At 39.3% G+C, this 20,672-nt stretch overlaps 1 protein-coding gene across 4 annotated transcripts in view; it reads right to left on the bottom strand.

Moving 5' to 3' along the window:
* The window catches only part of TET1 (tet methylcytosine dioxygenase 1), a gene marked incomplete at both ends in the record, with an annotated part of 123,326 nt that overhangs the window by 74,684 nt on the left and 27,970 nt on the right, over positions 1-20,672 (bottom strand). For all 4 annotated transcript variants that reach the window (XM_082673487.1, XM_082673488.1, XM_082673489.1 and 1 more), the window contains one exon: positions 18,692-18,745. In XM_082673487.1, coding sequence (XP_082529613.1) covers positions 18,692-18,745 — 54 coding nt within the window. The remainder of the gene's footprint in view (positions 1-18,691; positions 18,746-20,672) is intronic.

Here is a 20,672-nt window from a genome sequence, read left to right as displayed (position 1 = left end):
GTTAAAATAATTATGTTGCTTCAAGGAAGTATCATGGAAATAAAGACAAGTATAGAATTCATCTGATAAATATGGAAATGTCTGGAGGGGAATAAATCCAAAGCTGAAATTCTGAAGAAGTGATGAAAAAGGATTTGAAGTGGCATTAAGGCAACAAATCATAAAGCAATGTACTCGGTACTAGGAAACACAACTATACCAGCAAATGCAATAATCTCCTTTACACATCCCAAGAAGAAGTCACCTTGAGCTAAACTTACACATCATAATGTTTAGTTCTAAGAAGTGAGAACTGAGCTACAAAATAATAGTGGAATCTGTTAGGTCTGGCATTTTTAGATTATTTACATTGAAGTTCTATACACCTTACCCTTTGCCTGTGGTGCCGGCTGGGTTTTATTAATTATGGGACAGATACACCAGGGGCTAAACATGCTCTGATATAAAACCCTTACTGCACAAGCTTAGTGGTTAAGTAAGTTATAAAGTGGCCATCTGTGTTTTCTGCTTAAGCTGCTGAGAGGATCTCAAGGTTAGAAGAGACCTTCAAGGTCATGGAGTGATGCCAGGCATGAACGATCTCTGCATTACCTCTGTTAAGCAATCCATCAACCTCTGCTTAAGTACTCAAAGTAACAAGAAACTACCTGCAAACAGTCCAGTGTGCTCTTTTGTCCCACCCCTCACCCACCTGTCCTGCTTTTTCCTTGGAACCCAACAGGGCGAGTCTCCCTTAACCCTTCATTTATCTAGCAGTGATGGATTATACTCCAAAGAATAAAATAAACAGTGTGAGTCCATATTGATATAATAAATAATTGAATGAATAAATAAGTTGGAGAAGAGGGACAGTGCTTCTTTGCAGTGGAGTTCCCACTGCAAAGATGGAGAGGAATGGTGGAAATAGAAAATGACCACTTGGTAAGCACAACATTAATAATTGTTGGAGGCAATAATTATCTATGGGGCACTTCCTTGGTGGTCCAGTGGTTAAGACTCTGAGCTCCTAATTCAGGGGCATGGGTTCCATCCCTGGTCGGGGAACTAAGATTCCGCATACCACTTGGCACAGACAGCAAGAAAGAAATAAGGAAAGAAGGAAAGAAGGAAGGGAGGGAGGGAGGGAGGGAGGAAAGAAAGAAAGAAAGAAAAAGAAAGAAAGAAAGAGAGAGAGAAAGAAAGAAAGAAAGAAAGAAAGAAAGAAAGAAAGAAAGAAAGAAAGAAAGAAAGAAAAGAAAAAGAAAGAAAATAAGAAAGAAAAAAAGAATTACCTATGGATGCTAAAATTAGTGGGTAAAAACATGATGGAAAACAGGATATGTGCAGTTAAGGCAAGTGAACAATGTTAACTCAAATATGAGACCTGATAAGATATTTGAGAAAGGTACACTGCTTCTGTAGATTTTTGCCGAAAGTACATATCCTAAATTTAATCATGAGGGAGCATCAAACAAACCCAACTTGAGAAACATTCTACACGATAACTGACCAGAATTCTTCGAAAGTGCCAAAGTCATAAAAGACTTCAAAATACTGAGGAACTACTACAGTTTGGTGACTAAAGAGACCTGACAACTAAATGCAATGAGGGATCAAAATTAAATCCTGCACTGAAGAAAGTACATTAGTGGGGAAATTGGTCAAATTTGAAATAGGTCTTTAGAATTGGTAGTAGTATTGTGTCAATTTTAATGACCTAGTTTGTTTTTGGGTTTTTTGGTCATGCAGCCCGGGATCTTCATTCCCGGGCCAGTGATCAAACCCATGCCCCCTGCAGTGGAGGCGCAGAGCCCTAACCACTGGACAGCCTGGGAAGTCCAATGATATGGTTTTTGTTTTGTTTTGTTTTGGGTTTTTTTTTGCGGTATGTGGGCCTCTCACTGCCGCCTCACCCGTTGCGGAGCACAGGCTCCGGACGCGCAGGCTTAGCGGCCATGGCTCACGGGCCCAGCCGCTCCGTGGCATGTGGGATCCTCCCGGACCGGGGCACGAACCTGTGTCCCCTGCATAGGCAGGCGCCACCAGGGAAGCCCAATGATATGGTTTTGATCACGGAACTATGGTGATATAAGATGTTAACATTTGGGAATGTTGGGTAAAGGGTAAAATGAAATTCTTGTACTATTTTTGCAATGTTTTTATAAATTAAAAATGATAAGCAAATAAAAAGTCAAAAAAAATATACCTATCATAGTCTAGAGCCCATTCCCCTTTCCCAAAGACCCCTGTCCCCTCTCAAAGCTTAACTGGAACTTTCACACAGAGGGAATAGTTTTCACAATGTTCACTGTGCTGATCACTCTGCTTTTTAATCATAATATTAGGGTTTGTGTTTTTGTTTTGGAGTTTTTGTTTTTTGTTTTAATTTTTATTGGCTTATAGTTGCTTTACAATGTTGTGCTAGTTTCTGCTGTACAGCAAAGTGAATCAGTTATACATATATTCCCTCTTTTTTATATTTCCTAGGGTTTGTGTTTTTAAATTTTAATTAGAAATTTATTTGCCTTTATTACACTCTCAGAACAGAAAACAAACAAACAAAACCCAGCAGACATAGATAAGGAAAACCAGAGGAAAGACTCCATATCATCTACCCAGGAAAAACTAGTATGAAGTCTGTCAGATTCCTTTTTATGTATATAAATATATTATATTTGATGCACTATATATATATATATATATATATATATTTTTTTTTTTTTTCCAGTACTTGGGCCTCTCACCGTTGTGGAGCACAGGCTCCGGACACGCAGGCTCAGCGGCCATGGCTCATGGGCACAGCCGCTCCGCGGCATGTGGGATCTTCCCGGACCGGGGCATGAACCCACGTCCCTTGCATCGGCAGGCGGACTCTCAACCAGTGCGCCACCGGGGAAGCCCCTGATGCACTATATTTTTAAAACAAAAATGAGATCTACACCATATGTCATTTTGTAACCTAATTTTTTTCACTTTAAAAATACATTGTTGAATGGAACATTACTCAGCCATAAAAAGAAACGAAATTGAGTTATTTGTAGTGAGGTGGATGGACCTAGAGTCTGTCATACAGAGTGAAGTAAGTCAGAAACAGAAAAACAAATACCGTATGCTAACACATACATATGGAATCTAAGAAGAAAAAAAAAAGGTCATGAAGAACCTAGGAGTAAGACGGGAATAAAGACACAGACCTACTAGGGAATGGACTTGAGGATATGGGGAGGGGGAAGGGTAAGATGGGACAAAGTGAGAGAGTGGCATGGACATATATACACTACCAAATGTAAAATAGATAGCTAGTGGGAAGCGGCCGCATAGCACAGGGAGATCAGCTTGGTGCTTTGTGACCACCTAGAAGGGTGGGATAGGGAGGCTGGGAGGGAGGGAGACGCAAGAGGGAAGAGATATGGGAACATATGTATAACTGATTCACTTTGTTATAAAGCAGAAACTAACACACCATTGTAAAGCAATTATACTCCAATAAAGATGTTAAAAAAAAAACAAAACATTGTTGAAGCTCTCTTCCTTTCTTTAGACTGAAGTAGGCACTCACACTTTCAAAACTATCCAAACTGCTCTCCAGAAAGACAGTACCAATTTATTTTCTCACAGAGTTCCAAGACTGTCCCATTTCAACTCACATTTTCCGTATTTGCTAATTGTGTTCTCCTACCTTTCCAAATTCATATGGGAAAAAAAGATATCTTATAATAATGTATGTTCTTCAAATTATTATAGAGGCTGACCACTTAGTAAGTTTAATTCCTCTTCTCTATGTTCTATCTATGCTTTAATCTAAAGATTAAAGGCAAATAAATGGCAAACTACAAGATAAATTCTGTTTCCTCTCTACAGTTACCAAAATTAAACACAAACCCTTAGAATAAAAAAAAAATCTCACCTCACTTTTAACTTTATTCTTCTTCATATTGTTATTACAGGCTTAATGTTATATGACATGCTCATAGATTATATAACATTTTTAAAAAATCTGTGTTCAAGTATGTTTACTTTAGCAATAACTATAATGATGAAAAACTAGAAGCCAATTAATTCTCCTGAACAATAGTATTTTCCTGAAAATGTTATTGTAATTGATAATGCTACTATTTTAGGTAATATATAGAATATTATTCAAAAATAAGTTAAAAAATAAGTTAAAGCAGTTATTATAGAGCCATTTAATGGGTAACAATGAACAAGAACAAAGCTATCATTAGAATGACTAAATGAAACAACTGACACACCAAATGTTGGAGAAGATGTGGAGCAACTAATATTCCCTTAATTTCACTGGAAGATTGTTAAAATATTAAACATACACCTACCCTACAGGCAATTCAATTCCTATTTATCCAAGATAAATGAAAAATATATGTTCACACCCAGAAAAAGCACTTGTATAAGAATGTGTTGGTCAGAATGTAGAGAAATTGGACCTCTCATACACTGGCAGTTCCTCTAAGAGTTAAACACAGAGTTAATATATGGCCCAGCAATCCACTCCTAGGCATATACCCAAGAGAAATTAAAACATGTCTACACAAAAAAACTTGTATGTTAATGACTATATCAGCATTATTCACAAGAGCCAAAAAGTGGAAATAACCCAAATGGCCATCAAATGGTGATTGGGTAAGTAAAATGTGCTGTATACATACAATGGAATATTATTCAGGAAAGAAGGAAGGAATGAAGGAAAGAAGGAAGGATACATGCTACAACATGGATGAATCTTGAAAACATTATGTTAAATGAAAAAAACCTCTTAACAAAGTACCACGTTTCATATGATCCTATTTCTATGAAATAGGTTATTTTGGGGGATAATGAAAATGTTCTAAAATTGATTGTAGTGATCCATGCACGACTGTGAATATACTAAAAGCCACTGAATTGTATACTTTAAATAAGTGAATTGGGTAGTATAATATTATATCTCAATAAGGCTATTTAAAAAAAACAACAGAAACAAAAAACTAAGGATGGGGCTACCCTGGTGGTGCAGTGGTTAAGAATCCGCCTGCCAATGCAGGGGACACGGGTTCGAGCCCTGGTCTGGGAAGATCCCACATGCCGTGGAGCAACTAAGCCCATGCGCCACAACTACTGAGCCTGCGCTCTAGAGCCCGCGAGCCACAACTATTGAGCCTGTGTACCACAACTACTGAAGCCCACATGCCTAGAGCCCGTGCTCTGCAACAAGAGAAGCCACCACAATAAGAAGCCAGTGTGCCACAACGAAGAGTAGCCCCTGCTCGCCACAACTAGAGAAAGACTGCGCACAGCAACGAAGACCCAATGCAGCTAAAAATAAATAAATTACAAAAAAAAAAAAAACAACTAAGGATGTTCAAAACCATCTACCTACCTAGTCCTGAGTCAAAGAAGCCGAATACCCCCCCAAAAGTATATTCTATAAAATTCCATATGTAAAAAATTACAGAAAAGGCAAAACCAACCTAAAGTGATAGAAATCAAATCAGTAGTTGCTTGGCGGGGGAGCAGGTTGACTAGGAAGAGGGGCTGAGATGACAGAAAAGATTGGTGTCTTTCTGTGCATTCATCAAAACTGGTTGAGTAATATATTTAAGACCTGGATATTTCACCATATATAAAGTACATTTCAAAAAATAAGGCCGTTGTTTAAAAAGAATGAGTTGATGCAGTTGTATATATACATGACATATATGTAACTATAGCTACACTGGTATGTATACAGACTTTATCTGGAAGAATACCCACAAAACTACTAAGAGGTTATACCCCTCAGGTGTGAGAATAAGGATGAACGAAGGGAGGGACAATGAGTATAAAGGAGAACATTTTTCCTTTCCTTCAAACACTTGTGTTCAAATTCCTTTCAAGATTATTCTTTTTTTTTGCAATTTAAAACTATTGTTAAATGAGTTCATTGGATTTCCTTTTAAATCATCCTGATGTTTGCATTTTCTTCCTCAACAAAATTTTGACTACACTTTGATGTTTGTCTCAGATCACTAATTGTACACAGGATTTTAGGATGCTTTTGCTGCTATTCTGATAACCTATAAAGGTCACCTGGAGTTAATTTTGTGAGTTTTGTTACTTATATACACCCTGAAAGATGTTTAATGTAATTTGCTTCCTATCTGCCTCATAAACAAATCTTTTTTCTTGTCTTTAATGCTACTTTGTCCTAGACTGAGGGAGTAGGCTGTCGCTACTTGACTGGTTATCTTCTGTTTTACTTTGTCTCCACTGAGTTCCTCTGAGTTAGGCTTCTTTCTTTTGTATTGAGTTCTTGGTAAGATAGGGTTGCCGGGAAGATAAAAGTGGAAAGGACAAGATAAAGAAGGAATGAACTCTAAGTCACATTCTCTTGGAATTCTACGCCTAGTTAGCCTCATCATCCTCATACCTGCATTTTTTCAACATTCCAGATCGTCACTATACCCATTTTATCATACAGTGACCTGGGTCCAACTTTCTCAACCCAAATTAACCATTTGGCTACACTGTGCAAGAGGACATTAAATAGAGTTATAGGCATTTTTCATTATTACTTAAAAGTTTTATCCATTTAATCTCTAAAACTTAAAACATGTGCCATTTCTACGCCCAAAGGAAAGTCAAGATGCCTTAAAGGTAACAAAATAAAATGTTTAGCTTAAAATGGAGTCCATCATAATTACATCAGACAAGAAACATGGATGGATACTAAAAACCAATGAGAAGTAACAGAATGCTTACACAGTTTTAAAGTATCTCCACAGGAGATATTAACTGCAAGAGGTAAAAGAGTAACTTAGGAGAAACCTAGCAGAGGCCACATTAACCAAGTTTTCAATGTAAAGATCGTAATAATGGAACAAACTGACATCACGTGCCTCCAGATATGATTCACTGGAAAAAAAAAAACCCACTAACTCACTTCTGTGGCATTCCTGTTAAAAATGCATAACGTGAATCTAATCATGAGCAAACGTCAAATAAACCCAAATTAAGAGACATTCTAACTGACCTTACTCTGAAAAATGTCAGACTGGTAAGACTAAAGAGACAGAACAACTGAATGAAATTCATAATCTGAGATTATCTTTTGATATGCTCTACATTATTAAGGACAAATAGTGAATTCTGATCAGTAGATAATAGTATTGTGTCAATGTTAATTTCCTAATTTTGATCATTGTACTATAGTTATGCAAGAAGAGGTCCTTGGGCTTCCCTGGTGGCGCAGTGGTTGAGAATCCGCCTGCCGATGCAGGGGACACGGGTTCGTGCCCCGGTCCGGGAAGATCCCACATGCCGCGGAGCGGCTGGGCCCGTGAGCCATGGCCGCTGAGCCTGTACGTCCGGAGCCTGTGTCCACATACCACAAAAAAAAAAAAAAAAAAAAAAGAAGAGGTCCTTGCTTGTAGGAAATACACACTTTAGTACTTATGGGTAAAGAGAACTCATGTCTGAAATTACTCTCAAATAATTCAAGGGGAAAAATTTGTATATGAGGAGAGAGAGATAAAGCAAATAAGATAAAATGTTAACATGGGTAAGCTGGTTGAGGGATATATGAGAATACTTGGCACTACTCTTGCAGCTTTTCTGTAGTTTGAAATTATGTCAAAGTATTTTTTTTTAATTTTAATGAGGCTAACAAGAATGAAGCAGGAAGACAAGATGCTTTCTCATTTCGTAGTTGAGCATATTACACTGCTTGACCAATAAATTTGAGTTTTCTGACTCAAAAATCAAAATAGAAAAACACATTATTTATATTGCCTTTTTTTCTGACCATGGGCAGCTCATAAATTAATCTTGATAATTTTTCACTAGAAATTATACTGAGCATAAGTTAGCCTGTCCCTTATATAACTATGGTATGTCATGATGCATAGTATCTTAGGAAATGTGGCCCAGATAACTCAGTTTTCTGATGGTCCTAACTTGTTGGTTTGGGGGGTTTTTTTGGTTTTTTTGGCTGCGCTGGGTCTTTTTTGTTGCGCGTGGGCTTTCTCTAGTTGCAGGGAGTGGGGGCTACTCTTCGTTGAAGTATGCAGGCTTCTCCTTGCGGTGGCTTCTCTTGTTGCGGAGCACGGGCTGTAGGTGAGCAGACTTCAGTAGTTGTGGAACAGGGGCTCTAGAGCACAGGCTCAGTAGTTGTGGCACACAGACTTAGTTGGTCCGTGGCATGTGAGACCTTCCTGACCAGGGCTCAAACCCATGTCCCCTGCATTGACAGGTGGATTCTTAACCACTGCGCCACCAGGGAAGCCCTCCTAACTTGTTTTAATGAAGTGATCAAATATCAGAGGCTTTAAGTAAACCCTGGACAGCTGGATTAAACTTCTGATGAGGGGCTTCCCTGGTGGCGCAGTGGTTGAGAGTCCGCCTGCCGATGCAGGGGACACGGGTTCGTGCCCTGGTCCGGGAAGATCCCACATGCCGCGGAGCGGCTGGGCCCGTGAGCCATGGCCGCTGAGCCTGCGCGTCCGGAGCCTGTGCTCCGCAACGGGAGAGGCCACAACGGTGAGAGGCCCGCGTACCGCAAAAAAAAAAAAAAAAAAAAAAACTTCTGATGAAATGTTCTAAACTGCAGTTATTTTATCCTGTCCATTAAGTGAGGGCATAAACTAGATTTCATGGGTGTAGAGTGACAAAAATCAACATTTGGAAATAGCTTCTATTTATTTTAATCAGCAAATAACAGTCAGATTTTTATAAGGTTCATCAATACCCTGACTTCAAGCCAATAGTACTGAAAGTGCTTCCCCATGGTTCTATAGATACCCCTACTTCATTTTTTTTCATTTCTTTATTTCAGTGAAACCATAATTAAGGTATCCATTTTCTCTTCCACTCCCTGCTACTACCTGGTATAGATGGGGCAGGTCAATTTAATCTGAGTTTAGCCAACTACATTTATTTTTTCAATCTGCTACTTTCCTCTAATTAAGAATTTAGGATCCAATCCAGGAAGCATTGGGCAATCTCTGACAAAGACCCCAACAGCTAAATGTAGATTGGACAACCTACCTGACACCTGAAATTTATTGTAATTTACCCAGATTGCTTGATCTTCAAATCAAAACATTTTATAAAAATGTAATGGAAGAGAAGTAGTGTTCAAAATCACCAATCAAGAAACACACACACACACGGGCTTCCCTGGTGGTGCAATGGTTAAGAATCTGCCTGCCAATGCAGGGGACACAGGTTCAAGCCCTGGTTCGGGAAGATCCCACATACCGCGGAGCAACTAAGCCCGTGCGCCGCAACTACTAAGCCCGCGCTCTAGAGCCCACGTGACACAGCTACTGAAACATGAACGCCTAGAGCCCGAGCTCCGCAACAAGAGAAGCCCGCGCACTGCAATGAAGAGTAGCCCGCGCTCAATGCAACTAAAGAAAGCCCGCGCACAGCAACGAAGACCCAACGTAGCTGAAAATAAATAAATTTATATAAACACACTCAAAATGATAGTAAGACCAAATAAAAGGAGAACAAAGAGACAAGACAACCAAATCCAAGACATGATTTAAGATTAGAGGCTAGGGCTTCCCTGGTGGCACAGTGGTTGACAGTCGGCCTGCCGATGCAGGGGACGCGGGTTTGTGCCCCGGTCCGGGAAGATCCCACATGCCGCGGAGTGTCTGGGCCCGTGAGCCATGGCCGCTGAGCCTGAGCGTCCGGAGCCTGTGCTCCGAAACGGGAGAGGCCACAACTGTGAGAGGCCCGCGTACCGCCAAAAAAAAAAAAAAAAAAAAAAAAAAGATTAGAGGCTAGATCAGGAGGAAACAGCTAAAAAGGATTTGAGTGGGTAGAGGGGGAAACGATGGAAAAGATTTTTTAAATGGACAGTACCTTCTGAATCATTAACTATCCTCAGTGTGATCACTGTACTGCAGTTAAGGAGAGGCACGCTGAAGAATTTATAGGTAAAATGTCACATGATCCAGCAAAAAAATATATATATATATTGATGGACAATGTTTTATTCCTTCAACTTTTCTGTAGGTTTGATTTTTTCAAATAAAATTTACAGAACAATTAATCAAATTAAAATAAACATATTAGCTATATATCCTGATTTCCATAGCAATTCATTATCAACACTATTCAAGGCTGGCCTGATGATTTCAGAAAGTACAGTTTCCCTTATATACCCAGATGTCACTATAATAATTTCTACACTTCAGACCTAACTGACTAAATAAAGTTAGGCCATGAAATGCATTAATTCAATCATTCATTAAACCAACATTTATTGACTTGTAGGCACAAGACATTACATTAAGACTGCAGAACACAAAGTTGAATGCTGCTCTAAGCTTAAGAGATTTACAATCTAGTTTACCGAATAATAAAAGCAACTAAAAATCTAAACACATCAATATTCTATAAAGGATTTTATTTTATATTAACAACCATAACAAAAACAATCATGATGATGATAGCTATCGTTTATTGAACATCCACTCTGGTTTAAAGGTAATGAAAATAGGGCTTCTCTGGTGGCTCAATGGTTAAGAACCCGCCTGCCAATGCAGGGGACACGGGTTCGAGCCCTGGTCTCAAAAGCTCCCACGTGCCACAGAGCAACTAAGCCCATGCGCCACAACTACTGAGCCTGCACTCTAGAGCCCGTGAGCCACAACTACTGAGCCCACATGCCACAACTACTGAAGTCCACATGCCTAGAGACCGTGCTCTGCAACAAGAAAAGCCACCTCAATGAGAAGCCTGTGCACCACAAGGAAGAGTAGCCCCGCTCGCCTCAACTAGAGAAAGCCCGCACGCAGCAACGAAGACCCAACACAGCCATAAACTAATTAATTTATTAATAATAATAAAGAAAAAAGTAATCCAAAAAAAAAATGAAAATAGCTCTCAGATAGTTCAATTAAATTTCCCTCAGTCAGGCACTTTCCTTTGGGCACTGCTGATACCACAAAAATACACATGGTTTAAATTTTAAAACTAAAAGTAATCAAAAGCCCTAAATACCTATGATATCAAAATTAAATACTTGGGGACTTCCATAGTGGTCCAGTGGTTAAGACTCCGTACTTACAATGCAAGGGGCACGGGTTAGATCCCTGGTCAGGAAACTAAGATCCCACATGCCAAGTGGCAAAAGAAAAAATTAAATACTCAGAAAATTTCAGATTTGTGTTTTCTATTTTCAGAGAAGTTAGTCTAAAATAATATTAAACTTACTTCAAGAAGTGGAATACACAGTTATTAGATTTTTTCCCCTTTCTAAAGTAGAATAATACACAAGATATTAAGTAAAAACTTTTTTTCTAAGAAAAAGATACTTTCAGATATCTAAGATAAATTTTGTGATAATTTAGTGAGAACTTTCTTATGTGATTCTTATCTGGAAGAAATCATGCTTAAGGTACAGAACTTGCAAACGTCACTATAACTTATATCCTGTTTCAAATATGTTCATACTAGTCCTTTGCAGCTGAGTTCTATAATTGAAACTAACCATCAGCTGTGAGATTATTTTTCATAGTGATGATGTTCTACTCTTTATTATAGGATTATTGATTCTATAAAATATATACATGTAAATAAAACAGGAAAGAGAGAAATTTAATATATTCAAGGTTTAAAGACTCCTTTCTGATAATTCTTATTAGAAAAAGCAGAAGTGACATTTTTAAAAGGAAAGAAAAGGCTTTTTGTAATACAGGTTTATATTTCTCAAATAAGGCAAGCGAATATATTGCTAAGAAAATACACATTTTCTTAAAGGCTCACTTAATATTTTTAGTAGGATAAATTATACCTTTAGATGTAATAACACCACTAATTGAGAAATTACTATATGTCAAGCTGTCCTAGGCAATGTAACATGTATTAAATAATTCACTTAAGTCTATAACAATCTTATGATCCTATGAGTGTGTATTTCTGTATACTATATTTAAAATTAAGCACACAATATAATGCTTAAAATAAATAATTTAGTTACTTAAAAATAACTAAGTTGCTAAAATAAGTTTACTGTTTAACATCTGGTTCCCTAGAACCATGAAAAGAACCTATGCTTTAATCAAATTCATATATCATTAATTTTAAACATAGATAATAAAACTGTAACATCTCTTCCCTTAAAATTTTTCATGTGCAGAAAGTCCTGTTTTTAGCTCAAAAAATACTAAAACAGTTAGTATTTAAAACTATGAAGCATCAGAACAGGTTAAAGAATGACATTGTAACCTTCATTCTCTTGAATAGGCCACTGCGGTGGATAAATCTTGCCATCACGTCTTTTTTTTACCAAAGGTTTTTAAATGGTGTTTGATTGATTGATTGATTGATTGATTTAGGCTACGTTGGGTCTTCGTTGCTGTGCGTGGGCTTTCTCTAGTTGCAGCAAGCGGGGGCTACTCTTCGTTGCGGTGCATGGGCTTCTTACTGTGGTGGCTTCTCTTGTTGCAGAGCATGGGCTCTAGGCGCCCAGGCTTCAGTAGTTGTGGCACATTGGCTCAGTAGTTGTGACTCATGGGCTCTAGAGCGCAGGCTCAGTAGTTGTGGCACATGGGCTTAGCTGTGCCGCAGCATGTGGCATCTTCCCGACCCAGGGCTCGAACCCGTGTCCCCTGCATTGGCAGGTGGATTCTTAACCACTGCGCCACCAGGGAAGTTCCCTTGCCATCACATCTTTAAAAACATTATTTTTATGACACATTTTGAATATTGAAAGGCATTCCATTATAAAATTAATTATAACTTGAAAATGACTTAAGATACTAGTGAGGTTTTAACAAAAATTTGGCTTTTTTTACCTATCTATTGATTTTTTTTTTTTTTTTTTTTTTTTTTTTTGCGGTATGCTGGCCTTTCCCACTGCGGCACACAGGCTCCGGACGCGCAGGCTCAGCGATCATGGCTCACGGGCCCAGCGGCTCCGCAGCATGTGGGATCTTCCCGGACACGGGGCACGAACCCGTGTCCCTTGCATCCGCAGGCGGACTCTCAACCACTGCGCCACCAGGGAAGCCCCAGAGAAGCCCCTGTCTATTGAGATGATATTCTAGCCAATAGATGGAGAGCTATACAACAAGCAAGGCAGACCTCAGAAAACAGTATGAATCTAGCACTATCAAAGCACAAACACATTATCAGATGAGCATAAGGATTCAAGACACAAAGCATATGTTCTTTTCTAAGCTAGGAAAAACTCAACACTTTTTTTGTAGCCTGAATGAAATTTTCTTCAAGCCTATTCACCCCACTTGGCTTCTATTCACTGATTCTCTGTTTGGGATCATTCCTAGAAATTACAAAATGGACATGAATTTTGAATCACTGGAAATGTTCGTGTTGCGATGATAAATGAATGATTTGACTGTATGTGAGCTGACTTAGTGAGAACTCAGCCCCGAGTCTGAGTTCTCAGCCTGAACTCAGTCTCATCGTCCCTGGTCAAAATGCTATGTTACAATTTCTGGGTATGCAAAACAGAAGCCCCATGTGTGCCTTTGAGCGTGTGAATAAACACTGATGGATAAGCACTAGTCTCTGATAGTTTTTGCCAGCTTATGACATGAGGAAAATAAGGACCATGTGTTGAATCATAAGGATAAATTATTAAATTTTATATGACCACCCTATATTCTGAGATTATCTTCTTCCAATTTATATGTTTGTGGGGGGTTTTTTGTTGTTGTTATTGTTTTGTTTATAAAGCTGGTATCCCTTTGTGGATGCTCTCACCACTCTGAATCTCCCCTGCCTCGCCCCCCACCCCCAACTGCCCCCATGGTCTGTTATATTCAGAAGTCTGGGATTCTTTGCCTGGGACTATGTAAGACTATCAAGGGACTTCCCTGGCGGTCCAGTGGTTAAGACTCCATGCTTCCACTGCAGGGGGTGCAGTTTTGATCCCTGGTCAGGCAATTAAGATCCGCATGCCGCATAGTGCAGCCAAAAAAAAGACTATCAAATGGCTTTTTTCCCCCCTGAACAACCATCAAGCTCAGTATAGAATGTCACTAAAATTTGTAACATGTTGCTGCTATAAGTCATGGAATGTTACTTTATAACTAGAGTTAAGAAAAGTTTATCATTTTACCAATGATTTCTTTAACTAACTGAAACAAAGTTGTAGATAAGTGTGCACAGAAAAAAAATCTTTAGTAACCCTGTTACTTTCATTTCTTGTAGCTTAATGAGTTTTTAAGATAAACAGGGTAACTCAATTGTATCTAATTTGGTAGTTTTAAACCCTCACTAGTGTATGTAACAATTTACAAAAGAAGGGAATAGTTCTCAAAGATACCAAGTAAATTTCCCTAGGGGGTGTTTTCCCCTGTCTTGGCAAATTTTTTTTGTTTCTTTGTTTCCTTCAAAGTATATGCCACAATTTGTAATTTATTAATTTGTCTTTAATTTTTTTTGGCCTTTCCTCAGCAACATTTAATCTCCTTGAGGGCTGAAATCACTTTGGTCTTACACACCATTGTAGCCCAGCATTTAGTATGGGCTAAAAAAGTATTTATCGAATGTTAATAATACTGTTGTTCAAGAAACAACACATATTGAGCATTAACTGTGTGCCAGGCCATGAAGGTACTAAATATTTTGAATATCACTGTCATGTAAATCAAGACCACATATGAATGTGATTCATTTATGATTTGATTCTCCTTTTAAAACGTTTCTAAAAGACTTACCACTATAGCTACACGCCAGTGTCTTGTCCTTCTCTCCTAGTGAAATATGTCTTATTTACCCCCATCCCACCCCCTGTCCCCCGCAACAACCACTCATTCTACTCTTATCAGCATCATCAAGGAAGGAAGGAAACAGTGATGAACAGAGCTGGTGGCATAGAAGCTAGCAGGAAGATCACTTAGTTTTCTTTTTTTTTTTTCATTTCTAAATCATTTGTAGACAGTGTCCTGGTTTAATATACACTGACATTTCTTTATATTTGTTCACCCAGTTCTTCCAAATAATACTTTGATGATATTTTATAATCAAATAGCTAGAAAATGTTCCTTACCAGATAAGAAATTACAGAATGTACAAATGCAGTTCATTCTCAGGGATACCCACACTTTTTATTTTGACATGATTTTAGATTTTCAGGTAAGTTGCAAAAATAGTATAGAGTTCTTATATAAACTTCACCCAACCCTGTCCAGTGTTACTTTCTTACATAACCATGATTCTGGTACCATTTTTGACCCTACCATATTGCCCCTGTGGTCAGTAGTGATGCTGAATGTATGTTTGGTTTGCCCTTCAGGTCCCCACTCCATCTTCTACACCCTCTTACATGACACAGGAGGCGGAACAAGATATATTTCATCATCAGTAGGCTCCCTTTTTCCTTTTGGCTTCTGATTGGCATCAACCAATGAAAGCAGCAGGAAACTGGATGGCAGAGTATTTATTTCCATACCCACCTCCCCATGACTTTCACTTCAAGAAAGATCCCATTATCAAGGGCCACACAAAAGCCCCTGTCCCTTCAGGCCTAGGAACGGCAATATCTCTCTGCTGTCATTAGTCCCAGGATGCTTTGTCATCCCTAGATTTTTCTGAACCCTGCCCACATCTTTTAAACAATCCCTTTATTAAATTCTCCCCAATACTCCCAACTGACTGTGTAATCTGATTTTCTCTAGGGACAGGGAGTGACAACCTAACTAAAGTGATATTACCTTAAAATTGACTTTCTCCCACCCCAAAACACAAAATAGTGATTATTTACATAAATGTTTCTACCAAGAGGAGCTCCAAACCATGCCACTCACAAGTACAAGTTCATGAATCAAGGCCTGAAATCATCTCATACCTTCACCTTACTCAACAGTCAAGCAAACAATTATAGCACAGCTAACATGCTGCCATCTATGAAGACAGATCAACTCCAGTGATCAACAAGAGCGCCTGAGCAGGAACCTGGTCCTTCAGCCCCAGTGGGGGCAGGAGTTTGTGCTGAGCACCCCCACCCTCACCCCCATGATTTGGTGCCCATTCTGGCCATTAGAGTGCTTTGGACAGAAACCGTCATTTCAGCTCGAGGAAAACGCTCTCTGTAGTCTGGGATTTCAGATCACTATGTATAGTTTTAAACTTCGAATTGTAATAGAATGCATACAGGTTTTCGATATAGATAATAGATTGTTTGATATAGATAATAGATAATAGATTGTTTAAAGATGAGAGGTGTGAGACACACCAGGCAATTTCAGCCCCACAACTGGATTCAGTATTTAGTTAGCAGGTTCAGAGTAGGATGAGACAAGCTTCAATTCTATTCCCAATTTCCTTAGTCAGACTCTTCATTTATCCAACTACCTTCCAATAGATGAAGATGAAAATGAGTCAGGATACCTATATGTAGCAGCCACCCTGACAAAGAGCAAGGGACGCAGGAGATGTGAAGACTTAAGAGGCCAGAGTCAAAGGAAGAAGAGTAGAAGTCTGGCACAATGCCAAAACCAAAGAAAGAATTATGAAAGGAAACCAAGGTGTAACCTGTAGATTCCCGTGACTGATCCCCTGGGTAGCAGCCAGCTGGAATGTTAAGTTCTCACCCATAAAATCCTAAATGGAAAGCTTTACTTTTCCTCCACCCTCCCTCCCAAAAGTTGGATTTAGTTTTCTTAACATCTCCTTCGGGCTATATAATATTCTACACTTGCTCTAACTATATTTTACACATATCAAGCTAAAATCTGAAAGTATTTTAGCATTTCTCCTGTGGAGCAGAGAAACAAAGCTTTCTTTGAAAAGGAACAAAAAAAAATTATGCCCAACAGAAAATTAAAGAAAACATTTAAAAATGCCAACATCAGAAAAAAAATAATTTTTTTCCTTTTAGAGCATTTTTCTACTGTTGTACAACAACTGATAACTATAGAGGAAGTGAGCAACAGTTTGGTTCTGCTTGCTGTGGCACATGAATTTCAGCCATCCACAGGCACTTATTTCTTTTTAAAAGTCAGGGTCCATTGCCATGATTCAAAAAAGCAATACACAGTATATTTACTTCTGAAATTTATTTCAGGTGACAGGACACCCACAGACTAACAAAATAAACATAGAATTAAATAGTATTCCCAAAGTCCGATTCTACCTTGTAGGAAAGGCAGGTGATGATTTAGCTACCAAGATTAGTCCATGTTAGTTTGTCCATGCAGTCTCCATCCCTTTCTTCCATGCTGCTTTCCCACCCCACGCCACCCCCCACACACACACACAAATTTGAGAGCCATTTATAACAGCAGGACTGAAACTATTTCTCACTTGAAGATTTTAAGACAAAACACCTGAGATGGATACACCCAACACAGGAAGTGTAAAAAGAGATTGAGAAATATACTTAGGGATTTTAATGATATTCTTCTATAATTGGGGGAGGGGAAAGGATTAAAAGGGGGCAGGTGGATCAATATGCAGGAGAAAAACAGAGAAGGGTTTAATTTACCTTGAAAATAACCAGTATTCTATTTGTCCAGGCCCAGTGAGAATTTGTGCCAAGCAATCTCATTCATTTCACAGTGCCTGGCACATTGATGACTGTGTGGTAAATATTAAATAAATACTTGTTGGTTGATGAAAAATATACATGGCAATGCTGTGTACACACAGGAAACAGAAACTTGAAGTGGTCAGACAAATTAGAAAGCAATGCAAGGTTTGGTTCTGCATGTCAATAGCATTTTCAAGGTACACAACTGGGGAAACAAATGAGATTTTAAAATGTGCTATAGCCATAGTTCAAACATGTTGTTCCTCTATGAGTGCCAAAACTTTATTTGCAGAAGAAAAGCTAAGATTAAGGTAAGATATTTTCAATTATATATACACAATATAATTTTAAAGACCAGTCGTTTTATTGTTTAATATGTCTTCTTGAATTAAAAAGCTTGACTGCTCAGGATAGTTACATTCATAATAGCAATATACCACTTGAAACCTTTAACACATAAGCACCTATTTGCTAAAGCTAGTCTTGAACTTTTAGTAATGTCATATGCTTTTAAATTAACCATTTTAAATACTATACAAAGCTCATAACACAGACTGCTAGCTTATCACTGAATTAGGTAACTACTAAATACTCATTAGGCAAACTACTGAAAATAAAGAAAGCATACACAATCCTACAGCTCCATGAATGCCCAAATTAAAGATGATATAATGAGAATTTGGGATTAAGCAATTGTAATTTGGCTGTAAAACCTCAATGGCTTACACATTTTAAGCTGAACTAGAACCTCTAAGCACCTTTTCCTTTGGAAAAATCACACATTTTAAAATAGTCTCTAATGGAAGGTCCATTAAAATCACAATGGATCATAGCTGTCAACTTTAAATAGTGTCTTTCTCCTTAAGAGCTGAAGTTTACACACTGGTGCAACACCACAAATGCAGATGCTACAAATGGAGCTACAAAAAAAAGCCACAAATTTTATTCACAACACTTGCATATAAAGTTTTCTGTCTGCAGACTCGTGTGGAGTTGAAAATAAAGGATGCTAATATGCATATTATGCAACGTATCAAAAAAAAAAGAGAGAGAGAGAGAGAGAAAGAGAGAGAAAACACTTTAGTTGAGTGAAAATTCATTTATCTACTGAAAATCTGGGAGAATTTACATCTACTGTACTCCAAATTTACCCCTAAGTGACAGAAAAATACTATATGAAATGGAAAAATATTAAATATGAGTTAATCAATAGCTGATTACCTTTAAAACTTTGGGCTTCTTTTCCCTCTGGGGCCTCTTGTTTTCCTTTATAACCTAAAAAAAATCAAATTGCAAAATGAGCCTCCATATAAGAGAAAAAAAATTAGCTCCCACCTCCCCCCCCAAAAAATTTTTGGCTATTCTCTATAAAACTACTTATACCATCTAAAATCATCAACATGTTTGCTAGACAGAACCTAAAGAGCTTATGTAAAATGTACACTTCAAAAGTCACTGAAAAAAAGCCTTGCATAAAGATGAAGTAGGGAAATACCCTTTTTTCCCCTTAAAGTCTGTCTTAATTAGCCTCTGCATTCTTCACAGCGAAGCCCACGAGGTAGCCATCTTGCTTGCTTCTGCAGAGGAAGCCTCTACAGTTGAACAGTTCTGCAAACTGCTTTTTGGTATTATTATCATGGTGTTTAAAGGCAGCCCTGGCCTGCCAGCACTGTAGACGTGCTGGGCATGCCTTTTGCAAAAACAGCCCCACAAAGAGTGCAGCCAATGGCAATGCAGAGCTTAGCAACTCCAAAGTGATCTTCTCTGCCTAGCCTTCCTAGACAAAGGATCTCCTGTGCGGCTCCGCTCTCACCACAGGACACAGGCAGCCACAAGCTGCGACATGGAGTTCGCTGCAGAGGATCTGGTCGCGCCGAAATCACAGGAGGCTTCAGCAAAAACAATGCACACAAATCCCCCAGGTCTCCACCATCGGATCGATGGCGGATTCTCCCTGATTAGTAACCTCTTGGCGGCTCCGAGGGCAGGTCTGCGCGGGGGGAGGGGTGCGCGGTCCTATCTTTAACGTACAGGAGATATAACTGAGCTGATGGGGGCATTTGGGCTTGCTGAAACTCTGGAAGGTATTGTGCATTTTTACTTTATAAGGCAAGGCTAAATATTGGCGATATTTAAGGCAGGGAGGTTATGTGAGGACAGTGTAGGCTCAGCTGTTGGGCTGCGTGTCTCATTCCTCGGGAACCACACCTCTCTGCAGCAGGCGCTTTGCCCAGAAACAGAGCAATTTGATTTCTGTCAATAAATGTCCAATGATAAAGGCGGATTAAAAAATAATAATAAAGCCACTTAAAAGGGAAAGGACAGGATGAGGGCAAGGAGAGGTGGAGGAGTTTTCAAAATGCACTTGCCACTCTGAGTGGCTGGAGGTTTCAAAAAGATTTCTCTCTCTTGCTCTGGACATTTCTGATGACCTTCATTTCCCAAAGAAATCCATCCCTTCCAGAAGGCGGATTCATAACTTTGGGACAGAAGAAGCACCTCTGGCTCCTCTGCCTCCCAGGATCATCAACTGTCACTGAGCATCTCTCCGCAGAGCTGCCAAGCAAGTCCCCACGTGGAGCCTGTCTGTGCACGGGCTGATGGACAGACACAGCCACTTACTTCCCAGGGATTGGGAGCCGAGCCAGAGGTGGAACAAGCAACCAGCCACACTCAACACACCTGAACTGCCCCCATGCCCAGTGGGTGGTAAGCACTGGGAGAGCTGGGCACCACAGTTAGAACTTGCCAGACCCTGGGAATGACAGAGCCAGAGGAGTTTAGCCCCTCCCTTCAGCTTCCTGGACATGGAACAGGGGCAGTAGACGAAGAACCAGGACAGCTGTTTGAGCTGGCAGGTCTCAAGGTCACTGCCAAAATGCAGTGCAGAGGCCAGTCACAGTCCCATCACAGCCACCTTGACAGCTGCACAGATCTTGGGAAGACAGCCTCAGCTCCATCTTCACAGGGCCAAAGTTTCAGCAGCACATTTGGGGGATTGGCAGGAGGGCCTCACTGGCTGCTCAGCCAAAGATTGGTTTTCCACTTGCAGTTGGATTCAGAACAGATTCCCACAACCAGAAATCGGGAACAGAGAGAGGGCCGGAAAGCCTGTATTTCATCACCCTTGATTCCTAGCCTTTCAGTCTGCCACAAAAGCACGCTTTTCTTGTTGGAATGGGAAGTCCAACATGCATTGTTT

The sequence above is a fragment of the Grampus griseus genome (assembly GCF_964374135.1).
Source record: "Grampus griseus genome assembly, chromosome: 16".
Classification (NCBI taxonomy): Eukaryota; Metazoa; Chordata; class Mammalia; order Artiodactyla; family Delphinidae; genus Grampus; species Grampus griseus.
This window is presented reverse-complemented; position numbering and strand designations above follow the sequence as displayed.